This window comes from Lontra canadensis, unplaced genomic scaffold (genome assembly GCF_010015895.1).
Source record: "Lontra canadensis isolate GAN:19392208 unplaced genomic scaffold, GSC_riverotter_1.0 scaffold84, whole genome shotgun sequence".
Classification (NCBI taxonomy): Eukaryota; Metazoa; Chordata; class Mammalia; order Carnivora; family Mustelidae; genus Lontra; species Lontra canadensis.
In genome coordinates this window covers 5,010,905-5,024,845 of record NW_022631078.1, presented here as the reverse complement: position 1 = coordinate 5,024,845, position 13,941 = coordinate 5,010,905, and the positions used below count along the sequence as shown (strand labels likewise).

Sequence of the window (13,941 nt, the reverse complement as noted above, 5' to 3'; positions counted from 1 at the left end):
TACCTTCTTGGAAGATCTTCCTCGGACTTGAATTCTGTACGCACTTTCCTGTCTCAGAGATTGTACAGGCTGTTTCCACGACGGTTGATCCGTTTGGGTTAATCGTGTCAGTATCAGTGCAAGTTATGTAAGTAAATGCATTCTAAATATTTTTTATTACGAAGAAAACTACAGTGCCTGTGGCTTTACAGCCGAGGCTGTCGTGTCCGTGTCACGGAATGATCGTCGACCACGGAGAACTGACTACTCCCCTCTCAGCCGGTTTCCAGAGAGCAGCAGACGTGGGGCTGCAGGCCCAGCCCTGCCCTGTCCCTGTGTGTCCCCCCGCCCATGTGACTTGGGGCACGTCCCTAGGGCTGTGGACCTCCTGTCCTTCAGCTCAGCCCGCGGCTGCCGTCCCCATGGCTGCAGTGTTGTTCCAGGCCACTGGATGTCGCTGTGCTCCGAGGATCGCTGCCCCGCTGCCCCGCTGCGGGCCCGCGTCCTTCCCCCAGTCACGGAGTCCTTGCGGAGAACGCTTGCTGTCAGCTTTGCTCTCTCTAAACGGGAAGCATCTGTTTCAGAGGCGAATTTCAGACGCGGCTCGCTCTGGAAGGCGGAAGCGCGCCGTGCATGCGGCATTTAAAGGCCAGAACACAAGGAAGCCCCTCTGCCCCTCCGGCTGGGCTCTGCTCTGTGACCCCGACCGTGCTGCTCGCCGCAGATGCGTTTTGTGTCCAGCGTCCCCCACGCAGGGTCCGCCTAGTTACCCCTGAATGTGGGGCTTGCTTGGACTCTGTGCGCGGCTGTGTTCGAAGCTTCACCATCAGACTCGGAATTGTGTGACGTTCGGGTGACATTGGGAGAATTTGATCTTCGTCTCGGAAATCAGGCAGTGGCAGAACAGGGTTAGGTGTGTGAGACTCGCCTGGGGATTCCCTCCACTCCTAACGCAGACACACTCCGATTAGGATTTCAGACCTTTCCCCGAGCGGAAAGAGCTCTGAAATGCGGGCTGCATTTCGTGCTGGGGGGGGATTGACGGCAGGCACCGGTGTCTGAGACCTGACTGTGTTCTCTCGTCCAGGCTCTCTGACGGCGGCCCTGGAGGCGCAGGGGTGAGCTAGGCAAGTCCTGAGAGCCACTCACTCTAGGAGGCGGGAGATGAGAAAGAGACTCATCTCACCTGGGGAGGGTGTATGACGGCTTCCCCGGGGAGGTGGTTTCTAGGGGCGGGCGCTCCAGGCCACAGAGCAGCCCAGCCCAGGCGCATAAGCCCGGAATGCCAGCGACTGTCATTCTGCAGGAGCAGAAGGGAGTTCGGGGAGGGAGCCGCTTGGTCCCGGCCGCTGCCCTCTTCCATCCTCTCTGGCCTTTTCACTTCGGGCACACGCCCAAGGCCAGTGAGTTCTGGCCCTCGTCTGCCTTCTCCGCTGCCGTGGTCCCTGGCCGGCACCTGGTGTCCCCGTGTGACTGCCGACGGGCCGTGCTCAGGTCTGAGGGCTCAGCAGTGGGATGGTGCCGGTGGGACCCTCACAGAGACTCCTATGGTGACCGTCACGGTGTGGAGCAGGAGTCAGGGAGCTGCTGTCAGGGGCTCCAAGGTGCACACGGCCAGGTCTGTCGGGACCCTGCTGGAGGGAGGGGACCCCGGGGAGACCCAGACAACCTAACTCTGAGGTGGACCCACGACAGGAGGACACATGTTTTGGTGACGCTGTCTCAGTGGCATCAGCCTCGTATAACTGTGACACGCTATTGTGTTCTTGGTGGGCGCCTGCTCTTCCCGGCACGGGCAGTGATGCAGGCATGGACCCCTGTTACGGACCCGGTGGTGTAAAACAGAGAAGTCATTTAGATTCGAGCAGAACCTGAACAAACACAGCCCTGGCTTTAGCTGTAGGTCTTTGCCTGTCGGAGGACATTGGTGTGCTTTGCTGCTAGTCACCGAGGGCCTGCCACCGTCCTGGCTGGGGCACTCCTCATGCCATTAGTCATGGAGCACCTCGGTCCCGCAGGGGGTCCTGGCGATGGGGACAGTGGTCCGCCTCGAATCTCTTCCTAGATCAGGGGTTTTATTCACTCACTTACAGGGTGAAAAAGAAAAACTTCTTGCAAGTTTTCATATTCTGTAAACCCTGAGACTGGGCAAGGGCACAGGGGTTATGCCAACAAAATTATCAACTTTCCTTTCAACGTAGGAACGATTCTTTTTTTTTTTTCTTTTTTTTTCTTAATTGTTAAGTAATCTCTACCCCAGTGTGGGGCTTGAACTCACAACCCCCAAGATCAAGATCACGTGGTCCCCAGTCCCACTGTGTGCTATACTTTACCAGGTGCCTTCCACAGCCACCTGTGTTCCTTCCAGCCAGGACACCTCTCTTGTCACCGCTCCGCTCTGCACAGAAAGTCTCTTACAACTTACTCCTTGCCTGGCAGCCTTAGAAACCACACAAAGCTATTTTCCCCTCAGGACTTTTATTGTTCATGACATTTCTGCCTTGGCTCCTTCGTTTCCTTTTGCCACTTGGGTCAGAACTGGGAGACCGGAAAGGAGGTTGGGAGGGAGCCCCCACCTGAAGGGGGATCTGTGTCCCCACGAGTTACTGTGTTTTTAGCCTCCGGAAGCTGGTTCTTAAGGCAGCAGGGGGGGAGGCTGCAGGGCTCGCAGGCGGGATGGGGCAGCAGGAGAGGAGGGCCAGAGGCGGGGCGCTGCCTAGAGTGGCCGAGTCCACAGCGCTTGTGCTGGAGGCAGGAAGAGAGGTGCCAGGGATGGCGTTGTGATGACGGGGCTGAGCGTTGATTGTCTGCCCTTTGCTTTTTTAGGATATGTGACGGTGTCCAGTTTGGAGCCGGGATTAGGTTCCTGTAGCTGCCGCGCACGCTCGGGACCACGCACCTTCTCGCCGAGGAACCGTGTCCGTGCCGTTCTTTGCAGCCCTCTGGGAAACCACACCAATAAATTTTAAAGACAAACACTCAGAGACACCGTGGATATGATTTGCTTTCCGCTGCTGTGTCCCACGCTGGCTTTTCTGGAGGACCGCGTGGAGGGACATTCAGATTTGCCCCAGGCTAGTCCACATGGGCAGGCCAGCCGGGAGGTCCCGTCGCACGGCGCCCCGGTTGCTTTCCCTCCCAGGCTCCTGGGGCCTCCTCGTCTGGTTCCCGCGCACTAGAAGCCCGCAGCTGAGCCCCAGGGGAAGCCCGGGCGCTGGTGGAGGGCGAGGGCTCTGCTGATGCCAGGGGGAGCACGCTGGTGGGCGCCGCAGCCACAGTTCCAGGGGCTGGAGCCCTTTAGATGCACGTGGGCGGTGTGGAGGCATCATGTGGCACATTGGGGACACTGAGGCAGAGACAAAATATCTGTTCGTTAGAGGTAATAGCATTAGTGAGATGGGTACACCAGCTGCCCGGCGCTGCTCAAACTACCCCAGACCTAGAGCTTAGAACAACATGAACCAACCAGCTTGTGGCCTGGAGGCCCGAGCTCCTGACTGAGCCTCACAGGAATCCGTGTCCGCACCACCATGGTCCTTCTGGAGCCTCCAGGGGAGAACCCATTCCCCGGCCTTCTGGCCTCCAGGGGCTCCCGTGTCCGTGGCTCCCAGTCACATCCCGTATTTTCTAAGCCAGCTGGAGATCGTCTTCCCGTCTCTGTCTCTGCTTCTTGCCTCTCCGGTGCGTTTTCAGACCCTCGTGAATGCGTTGGGCACTCCTGGCCGGCCCGGCTACTCTATTTTAAGATCAGCAACCCTGGGTCTGTCGGTGACCTCAATTCCCCCTTGTGTTACGTGATGGCCACAGGTTCCAGGAATTAAAACACGGACATCTTTGGGGGGGCTCCCCTTGTATCTCTCAAAGTGATATTCTCAGGATATACTTAATTAGTCACATGAAAAAAAATTTTTTGAAAGTTAAACCTCCTTCAAATTCTTCTGGAGAAATGTCCAGGGCTGCAGACAGTGCCCAGGAGCGTTTTACTAGTGGATTTTTCCCTCTCTGAGCTGGGGCTGAGCTCCCGTCCCTTGCAGTCCTCCCTGTAACTTGTTTCTGTCTCTGCCAAGTGAGCTTGAGTTTCAGGAGCCACTTGAGACCAAGGCCCCCTCTCGTCCCTGGGCCAAGCTCTCAGGCCCCCCAGGGACTGTCTTGCCCCCATTTCCTGTGGGAACTATGGGGATTTTGCAAGAATGTGTAAGAAGCAGCAGTTTTGCCTTCCTGATAAGTTGGGAACGTGGGGAAATACGCTTTTAACCCTGAGTTATTTTATTGTTTATAGTCTCACATTTATGCCTTGGGCAAAATGAGAGGCCCGTGTCCTAACACTGTCATGTTCGGACTATAAATTAAGTAAAACCCGAAGAATTCTCTCTGACACTGTGACCTGTGAGACTCCGTCTCCCGAGCCAGCAGAGAGCCCGAGAAGGGAGTTTTGAAAGCCTGCAGGACCCACCCAGCCCTGCCCGGGCTGCCACCCCGGCTCCTGCGTTAGATAGCGCCAGGCCCGGCGGTGTCGGCCGCACACCCTCCGCAAGGGGGAGTGGAAGTGGGTGACAGTGGGAAGTCTGCCCATTCCCAGGTGGGATTCGGTGGGCCAGACGGGAGCATGAGCAAACGCTTCACGGAGTGCTTCCCGGGAAAGGCCAGAAACCAGGCGAGTTGCGTTGCGGGAAGCAGTTTTTCCCAGCTGCCGTTTCAGGCCATCCGCAATGATGGAAAAGAAACCTGAGAAGCTAACGAACCCCTCCAGAGTACCGCCCTGCCTCGGGGAACCTTTGCATCCTCGTGCCGCTCCGTTTTTCTGTGACTCCCTGCGTGTCCGGGACCGGAACCGAGCGGGGTAAGTTTCATGCGGGCCATGAAGCCCCACTTCTCTGTCTGGACCGAGACCGCAGCTGCTTTCCCCAGAGGGCCGCCTGCCAGGCCCGTCAGCTGCTGTTTGTAAGGAGGAGACTGACCTCAGGGAGCCCGATTTTCATGGGAGACAAAGCCACGTCCTCCGTGACCATGAACTTGTGTCTGCGCACACCGCGAATGACCTCTACCGGCAGCTTCCTGGGCAGCCTGCTCACTGGGCAGGGCCAGCGGCTCCGCGGGGCTGACAGTCCAGCCAGGGAGCAGGCTGTCCTGCCAAGTGCCAACGTTCTGGGCCAGGGGACAGCCGGCAGCCCGCACCGGGGAGGCTCTGCCACCAGCACCTCAGGTCACATGTCCCTTCGCCGCTTCCAGCAGAGGCCCTGCCTTCCTCACACACGTGTCTCCTCCAGCTAAGAATTCTCTTTAGTCTGTGGGTTTGCTTTCTTTTTTTAAAGATCATATAAACTCACCTTTGGGACAGTTAGATGTGTTCAACTACAGCCTACGTCCAGAGGTCCCCAGAGAGGAGAGGATTCCTGAGCCCAGAAAACGGGAGCCAGACAGCTATGCTTTATTATTTTATTTTGATATTTATTTTGTCTAAAGTAGGCTCCATACGCATCGTGGGGCTGGAACCCGTGACCCCAAGATCGAGGGTCACGTGCTCTATCCACTGAGCCAGCCAGGCGCCCCAGGAGAGCTGGGTTTCAAATGAAGTGTTTAAGATCAGGCGGCCATCCCCAAAATTCACATCTCTAGCGTCTCTTAAAAAACTGGGTCTAACGACGCGGCCGAGAGCTGGAGCAGGATGGGGCCTTCAGCCCGTGTCTGGGCAGCCCCCCCCCCCCCGCCTCCCCCAGGCAGGCCTTCTTTCTCCTCTGCGCTTCCTGCCTTTGGCCCATCAGGAGGGGAAGCAGGGCCGGGGAGGAGACAAGTCTTCTGGGGACAACTGTCAGGGTGGACAGACGGTGAGCCCCAGGTCGGGGCCGAGCTCTAGCTGTGCAAGCTGTTCCCCAAATCCCCTTCTGTCCTCCGGGCCTCTGGTTGCGTTCTGTCGAGGAGGGGATTTGGGTGGTTCACGTGTCGGCGACGGAGAGCTCGGTCCTAGCCGGCTGCCTGCCGCCCGTGGGTTTTCTCCGGTCCTTCCTCTGCCCCAGCTAGGTGCCCGCCCACGGGTCCTTCCTCTGCCCCCAGCTAGGTGCCCGCCCACGGGTCGCACCACAGACTGTGTTGTCTGTTCTTGAGCCGTCGCTCCAAGGAGTATACAGTAGGCACTCGCTTGCCATTCAGCTCTGCGGCTAGCCAGATCTGGCTTCTTCAGTACTAGGCATGACACTCGCAGACATCTCTAAAGCCATCAGGTCCCACTCGCAGGTGGGGACACAGCCCACAAGCTCCATTGTGTAACCTCTGAAAGCTTGTTCACAGCATCCAAAACGGGAGCCCCGGGAACGGCACATAAATTCCTTTGCGTCCCTTTTTTATTTTATTTTTTTTCTTTTGCACTGATCTTGCTGGATGATTGTTAAGTCTAACAGCAGTTCTCAAACTGTTTGGTCTCAGGACCCCTTCGCACTGTCAAAAATTGTGGAGGAACCCCAAAGAGATTGTGTTCATGTGGTGGATACTAATACTTAACACACGGGGTATGGAAACTCAGAATTTTATTATATTTTTTAACGGTTTATGTATCTATTTTAGAGAGAGAGGACACTTTTAAGCAGGGGGAGGGAGAGAGAGACTCTCAGTCAGACTCCTCCCTGAGCTTTGTGCCTGACACAGGGCTCGATCCCACGACCCCAAGATCGTGACCTGAGCCGAAATCAAGAGTCAGGCGCTCAACCAACGGGGCCACGCAGGTGTCCCTGGAAATTGAGAATTTAAAAAACATATTATTTCCTTTAACAATAACATACCAGGAGTACCTGGGAGGGTCATGAGTTCAAATCCACACTCAGCATGGAGCCCACTTAAAAAATAAACACAAAAATAAAATTAAAAATAAATGTATTCCTCACTAACATAAATAACACTTTATGAAGAATGTATTTCCAGAAGAGATTTGGTGAGGCAAGTGGCACCGTTTAGCAATGCTGCAAACCCCTTGACTGTCTTCAAAACACGGATTCTCACGCCAGCCTCTGCATTCAATGTCTTGCGGGTGAGGTGGTTGAAAGGCCGTGAGGGAATCCGTCCCCCTGCGGGTAGGTGTCTGGAAAAGAGGACAGTATTCTAATAGCCTTTTCAGGGTACTGTCACTATTCTTTGCTATTTCACCAAAACTCAGCAAGTGACAGTTTTTTACAGATTAGTCCCAGTTTGGAAGCAAACACCTCAGTGACTTTTCATAACTTCCCACAGATACACTAAATCCACGAGTTCACCCAGCGCCGTGACTGGATCTTTACTCCCCAGGCGTGATTTTATGACAACGTCATGCCCTGGTGCTTTGGGAAATCCTGGTTCACCAAGTTAAGCAAATCTTCCAAATACTGGCCCATGTCACGATCGCATGAAATAAAAAGATCACGTGTAATTTTTAAAAGATTTTTATTTTATTTGACAGAGATCACAAGAAGGCAGAGAGTCAGGCAGGTGGGGGGGAAGCAGGCTCCCTGCTGAGCAGAGAGCCCGATGTGGGGCTCCATCCCAGGACCCTGAGATCATGACCTGAGCCGAAGGCAGAGGCTTAACCCACTGAGCCGCCCAGGCGCCCCAAGATCACATGTATCAACGTCACTCCTGCTTTCCTCAGAAAAACCCTCACATGTCGTGAAGCTGCCGAGCCCGCGGTGCTGGATACAAGTTCCCCCAAGTGGCCAGTTCTCCTGTGGAAGCTCTCATGTCATCATTGACAGCAAACAGCTGTCAGTTGCTTTCCCGGAGGAAACCCCCTTCATTCATTTTCAAGGAAGTGTCCGCCAGATACCCAAGCCCGAGTCACCCGTCGGTCAGTCTCTCCTTCAAGTCATGGTACGGCGGGTCCTGCCCGAGCCCCAGCCCCGTAGTAGGTTCCCCGAGTGGACGTGCCTCCGCGTGCAAGCTCTCGGCGTGCTCCTGTGTCTTCACACGGAAGGATGGGGCTGAGCTCTAAGGGAACCGGCCTTCTCCGCTTTGCTGAGGCCGAGGTCCAGTGAGCCTAACATCTGTGCTTTGCTCGGCGCACACAGGCGGGAGCACAGTGACCGCTAGGGGGCGCCCTCCTCCAGCACCAGGTGATACCCACTACGGCACAGGCCCCAGGAGAGCCAATGTCCCCGAGAGCCAAGTCACTCAGTAATATCTTGGTGGTATGAAAATCCGTTTGACCTCACAGACCCTGGAAGTCTCAGGGACCTCCAGGGGCCCGTGGACCACGCACCCATCTCTCACTGTCCTAAGCCTGTGATTTCAGGCTGCGGGGTCCCCCCCAGACAGCATGGTGGTGTCAGCTGTAGCCTAATGCTGGGGACGCCAGGAATGTGAGAGCCTCCAGACGGACCTGAAGAGAAGGACAGCTGGGAATGACAAACCCTCTTAGCATCAGATAGAAATCATGTCCCCTCCCCGCCCTCAGACTGCTCTTGTGGTGGAAACTGTGCAGAGAAATGGATGTAAGGGGCTTGGTGCACCGTTGGAGCTGAAAGCAGAAGCCCCTGTTGGGTTGGGGGTGGAGTTGGTATGGGAGGGGGCCGGGGGTGAAGGGGAGGGGAGGCCGGTGGGCTCTGCCTTGGGCTGTAGATGTGATCCAGAGGACAGTGCGTGAGCAGGGAGAAAATGGGAGTCTTTTCTGTATTGGTATTTCCTAGAAGTGCCGTAAAGAGAAAACATAACGGTATGAAGTTGGAATGAAAGGTACACGTCTTAACGTCCACACTTAGATGCTCCAGTTTGAGACATGAGCTGTGGGAAGCTGTCCCAGCCCTGCTGTCCCGGGGTCAAGCCAGCTGTCCCAGCTTGGCAAATGAACCACGCTTTGCTGGAGTGGGGCTTACGGTTATCCGGACAGCTTGTCCCCACGCCCGAGTTGTGACTTTCTACGTGGCATCTTTGTGACAAGTGAATTACTGGATTCCTCTGCCAAATCATTAGATAACTTTAAGAACAAAGAACGTTCATGCAGAAGATTCAGCATTATCTGGCCGGGAAAATAAATAGTAATCAGTTTTGGAAAAGAAAACACATCCTGTGACTCTGGACAAGCTGAAAATTACAGCCTCTCTGCCCGGTTTTTATTTCTATTTTTTTCTTCCCCTTTTCAATCAATTAGTTTCTAATGGAGGAAGCGTTTCCTACATTCATCACTAGATAGATGCGCCGGTCAATTAGAATCACTGACTTGGGATGGTTGCGATAATAGCAAGCCCGCAGCCATCCATCACTGTGGAAGAGAAGGTGACCTCCTCGTATGGGGTCAGAGACCCAGAGACAATTGCTTCGATCTTATTATCATACCCAGAAATTACTGCTCATTGAAGTATAATTTCCCTGAAATACTAAGCAGACAGAGCTGCTGCTAGAAATATTAGAACAATAAAGAGACCGCAGTATGGCCTCGACATTGAGCATGAGGGATGGAAACTGACAGGCTATCCTCTCCGGGAGGAAGTGCGGAGGGGAGGGTGGCTTGGAACTTCCCGAGACGTTACCATGGCGGGTAAAGGTTAAACAGGGTTCATCCCTAAGCGGTCCAGACGTCTGGGCACCGGGCACCGGCAGGAACCAGCCGGAGCCGCCCCGCTGGCAAGAACCACCCCAGTCTGCCCTGCCTCAGTGCTTAGTGCTGCCCCAGGGCCTCGGTGCCTCTCTGTCTGAACACAGCCTCCCCCTGCTCCTCTGCACAAGTGCGGGGAACCGCAACCTGGCTCGGACTGGAAGAGCACGGCTTAGGAGTCGGAGCCTAAGCGGTCTGGAAACCTCTCTCCTGTCACTCCTGTTCACTCACTCACACCTTGCACGCGCAGGTGCGAGGGCTGGACCGGGTGCCTCCAGTTCGAATGTATTCGATCTGTTTCTCGAGAAACTCCTCCTGACACGCAGTCCTTCCCACCCTCAGCGTCTGGAGAGGGGCTTATCTCTTTGTATGTCATTCTCCCCTCAGAGAACAGAAGTAAATGAGTCCCCCCACTTTTCTGGGCCTTGGTAACCAAAAAATCCCAAACAAACAAACAAAACCACAATCAAACTCGATATTGCCCTGGGCGTCTCTATTGGTCACAGAGTGGCAGAGCCAAAGGCACAGGAGAGAGAATGCATCCAGGGGCTAAGACGCCCCCTGCCGGCCTCGGGCGCCCCGGGAAAGGCGGGAAAGACGCAGGTCTGCGGGTTTGTTGCAGGAAGCTGGGGGGTGACCCTCTTGACCTTGCACGTCGTGGCAGCTCCTCTGGATTCCCCTCAGTTTCCCCTTGCTAAGCTGATGCTGCCCCCCGTCTTCTGACTCAGCCAGAACAGGCAAAAGGGTTAAGCATTCTGAATTGAATTTTAAGGAAAATGAGGCACCGTTGGCCCAAAAGGATTCTAAAAATAGATGATTGATTCAAAAAGGATCTTGGTGCTGCGTCTCACTCATCACACATCCCCCGGCTGACCTCCTCAGGAGCTTTGAAAATTCCGAAAATCTTTATTTGCAATAAAGGTGAAAAAATGCCACAGCTCTTTAAAAATCGATGGTGATATTTTTAAAATAAACTTTCTATTTTACAGTTTTCGATTTATATGTGAATGTGAAAGATCGTGCAGAGTTCCCACTTACCCCACGCCCAGCTTCTATTATTAACGATTTCTGTTAGTCTGAGTACCTTTGCTACAATTAAGGAACTGATTAATTAGTTAATATATTGTTTTTAACTAAAGCCTCTACTCAGATTTCCTTAGTTTCTTCCTCACGTTCTTTTCCGGCCCAGGACCCCATCCAGGATGCCCCGTCACACTGAGCCATCCCGTCCCCTTAGGCTCCTCCTGGCTGTGACAGTTTCCCAGACTTGCCTTGCTTTGGCCGCCCTGACATTTTCAAGGAGTGCTGGGCAGGTAGACAGGGGAGAAAGACCACAGAGGTCAAGTCCCCTTCCCGTCCTATATCCCGGGACATGCCCCCAGCCATGATGTTGACCGCCGTCACCTGCCTGAGTTGTGTCTGTGAGGCAGGCTTCCCAAAGATTACTTTGAAAGGAAAACTTGGGTAAAACAGGGAAGGTGTGTATTGTCTGGTGATTTAAGTCTCCTTGGAACAGAGACCTCGGGAACGGAAATGCAGGGCAGCCTGGAGAGCAGTGCCGTCAGTTTGACCCCAAACGGACCTAAGAGGGTCGGTAGATGTGGGGGTGCACGGGACCCTTTCATCAGCGTGGCCTCCAGACCAGACAGCTCGCAAGTGGGGCTGCTGGTGGCTGGGGGAGCCTGGATGATTCTGGAAGGCCACAGTAATGGCAGCGGGGGGTCGGGAGACAAGATTGTAGGGGCCTGGCGCACCAGGCCAAGCCGGGATGGATGAAGGCGGGGAGGGTGGTGGTGAGACTGGGTTTTACTGGATATGAGGTCTTACCTGGGGCCAGGTGGGGGATGTGAGGTGCGAACACAGGCTTTCTGGGGGTGGGGGGGGGTGCAGCGAGAGAGATGTGGAGGAGGCAGAGCTGACGGGCTCCAGGCAGGGTCGTGGGTCTGGGGACAGAAGCCCCCGGCGACGCCCCACATCCCTGCCCCAGGGGCTGGGCAAATTCACCAAGGATGGCAGGCAGGCCTCCCAGTCACCCTCCAGACAAGTGCAGTCTCCCTCGGGCCCAGCCCTGCCCACCTCCTCCAGGACCTGCGCTTCTCGAAGCTCCCAGGTGACCCACATGGGCCTGGAGGGTTTCATGGACCAGGAGGTTTCAACCACTATCATTGGGCTCTGGGACCAGAAGCCGACTCCCCCACCCACACAGCCGTTGGTGCGCCCCCATGCCCCACGTAGCAGAGGACCCCGGAACGGGGCTGGTGACAGTGAAGCTTTGTCCCTGCTATTTCCATGTCACACCATCCTCTCCTGTGTCCTTTGTCAGCGAACCTGTCACTGGGGTCGAGTGTACGAGGAGGAACCTTAATTTGCCCCGACCAATAAAAGCTCTTCTGCCTGGGAGCAGACATCCCTGTCACCGCAAGTGGCCAAACCTGCTGTCTTCGATCATTTGCTTTAATTCATTCATTCATTCATTCATTCATTCAGCAAACACTGAGCTCCTGGTGTGTGCAAGGCTCTGATGTGGGCTGCAAAGGCAGAGACGATGTTGCCCGTGAGGGCGGCAGCAGGGAGCACAGGCGAGTCGGCGGGCAGAAGGCCCTGATGGGACAGCTGCCGTGCCCGGGTGAGCTGCGGCGACTTTGCCTAAGGGAGGGTGGTCCTCCCCGGCCTTGCTCTGCAGGTTAGCTGGGAGGGCCCGTCCACGGCTCCTTCCACCACCACCACTGCAGGCCTCATTTCTGTGACCTTCCCCACCTCCATCCTTCTCCGGTCGTGGTCGCTGGTGCACACATCTTCTGCTCTTTCTTTGCCAAGGGCCAACCCTCTGCCGCCTCCCGGGGACTGTCACTCCCTGTTCTTCCTTCCTTGTCGGCTCTATCCGTCTCGCCTTCCTGTCACCTCCTTCCGCAAGAAAGCCTTAGTCTCACCCACACCTCAAGGCCGTCCTTTTCAGTGTCTTAAATCACCTTTACTTTCAGGACTTGATTTCCTTTAGGTCTTAGGCCCAAGATTTAAAAAATATATATATGTGGTAAAATAAATAAATAAATAAGCTACGCCTTATAATTGCAACCATGTAAAAGTGTGTGGTTCAGTGGCCTTGAGTCCATCCAGAGTGTTGTGCACCTGTCGCCACCAACGGTCTTGATCCTCCAAAACCAAAACTCTGCTCCCGCTCAACTGTCGGTCCCCAGCCCCCTCCCGCAGGCCCTGGTGACCACCGTCCCACCTTTCATCTCTCTGGCGGTGACTCCCCTGGGGACTCGATGGGAGTGGAAGCACACAGGGCTTGTCCTTTTGTGTCAGGCTCATTTCACGGACCATGACGTCCTCGGAGTTCATCCGTGTCGTGGCACCTGTCCGCATCTCACGTATACATGCCTGGATCGACCACGCTGTGTGTCTCCAGTCACTGGCCGGTGGGTCGCTGGCTTGTTTCCACCTTCAGAGAAAGGCTTCTGGGACTCATCACTGATTCACTGAATATCCACTCTGGGCAGTGCTTCTAGAGCAGCGACGCCTGTTTTGCATTTTTCTTTCAGATTCCACGAAAACGACAACGTTCCCTTGTCGAACGTTGTTTGCACAGGACATGTTTGCACAGGACAGACTCTGTACCTCATGAACCCCGAGTTCAAGGGCCCGTGCTCTGCTGCCCACCTGGCGCTTCTGGGAAAAATATTAAGATCCGTGATTTAATAGCTCCTTATACGTAAAGATTCAACTAGCGCTACAGGCTGAATCGAATTTTCAAGCCTTGCGTCTTCCCGATCTCCCTCCATGCGGAATTTTGACCGTCTTAAGATCCCTTGCCACACAGAGTGGAGCTCCGCGTTCTAACACGCTCCGGATTCAAGAGCCTCCTTCGCTCCCAGCTGCTCAGCTCCCACGGCGGCGCTCAGCCTCAAACAGCAGGAGTCGCGGCAGGTGCATAATCCGGGAACACACTTGACCCCTCGAGCGGAGAGCTTGAAAGAATGGCTGGCGAATGGCCCTGTTTTGAACGGGTGCTCATTCTCCGCCTGAAGACCTGCTTTCTCAATCAAGGCGTATTCTAATTAGTCCTCAAATCAGTTTTCTCCTTGCTCTACATAAACATCAATTTGTTGTTTTTATGTACTGCCGGGTGGAAAAGCAAAGTTCCCATCAGTCGTTCCCCCTTTGACAGAGTATTTGGAGATTAAAAGGTGAGCTTCCGAACAGGCTTATTTATACCTAAACTGCATGCATGTCTGCACACATGTATGTAAAATGCACACACACGTATGTGGGTTTTCCATATGTTAATTTGATTCCCTTGCCATTAGAGTGTAAGCGCCACTGGGGAGGTGTTTGGGTCCCTTTCAGTGTTTCACAAAGCCTGGAATTCTGCTTTTCCTCTTAACGCCACACTGCGGACACGCATACAC

At 54.7% G+C, this 13,941-nt stretch overlaps 1 protein-coding gene across 1 annotated transcript in view; it reads left to right on the top strand.

The window, feature by feature from the left end:
• The window catches only part of SAMM50 (SAMM50 sorting and assembly machinery component), a 32,865-nt gene extending 29,902 nt beyond the window's left edge, over positions 1-2,963 (top strand). Inside the window, exon 15 of the mRNA XM_032882818.1 lies at positions 2,806-2,963. Coding sequence (XP_032738709.1) covers positions 2,806-2,851 — 46 coding nt within the window. The 3' untranslated portion in view covers positions 2,852-2,963. The remainder of the gene's footprint in view (positions 1-2,805) is intronic.
• The last annotated feature ends 10,978 nt before the right edge of the window (positions 2,964-13,941 follow it).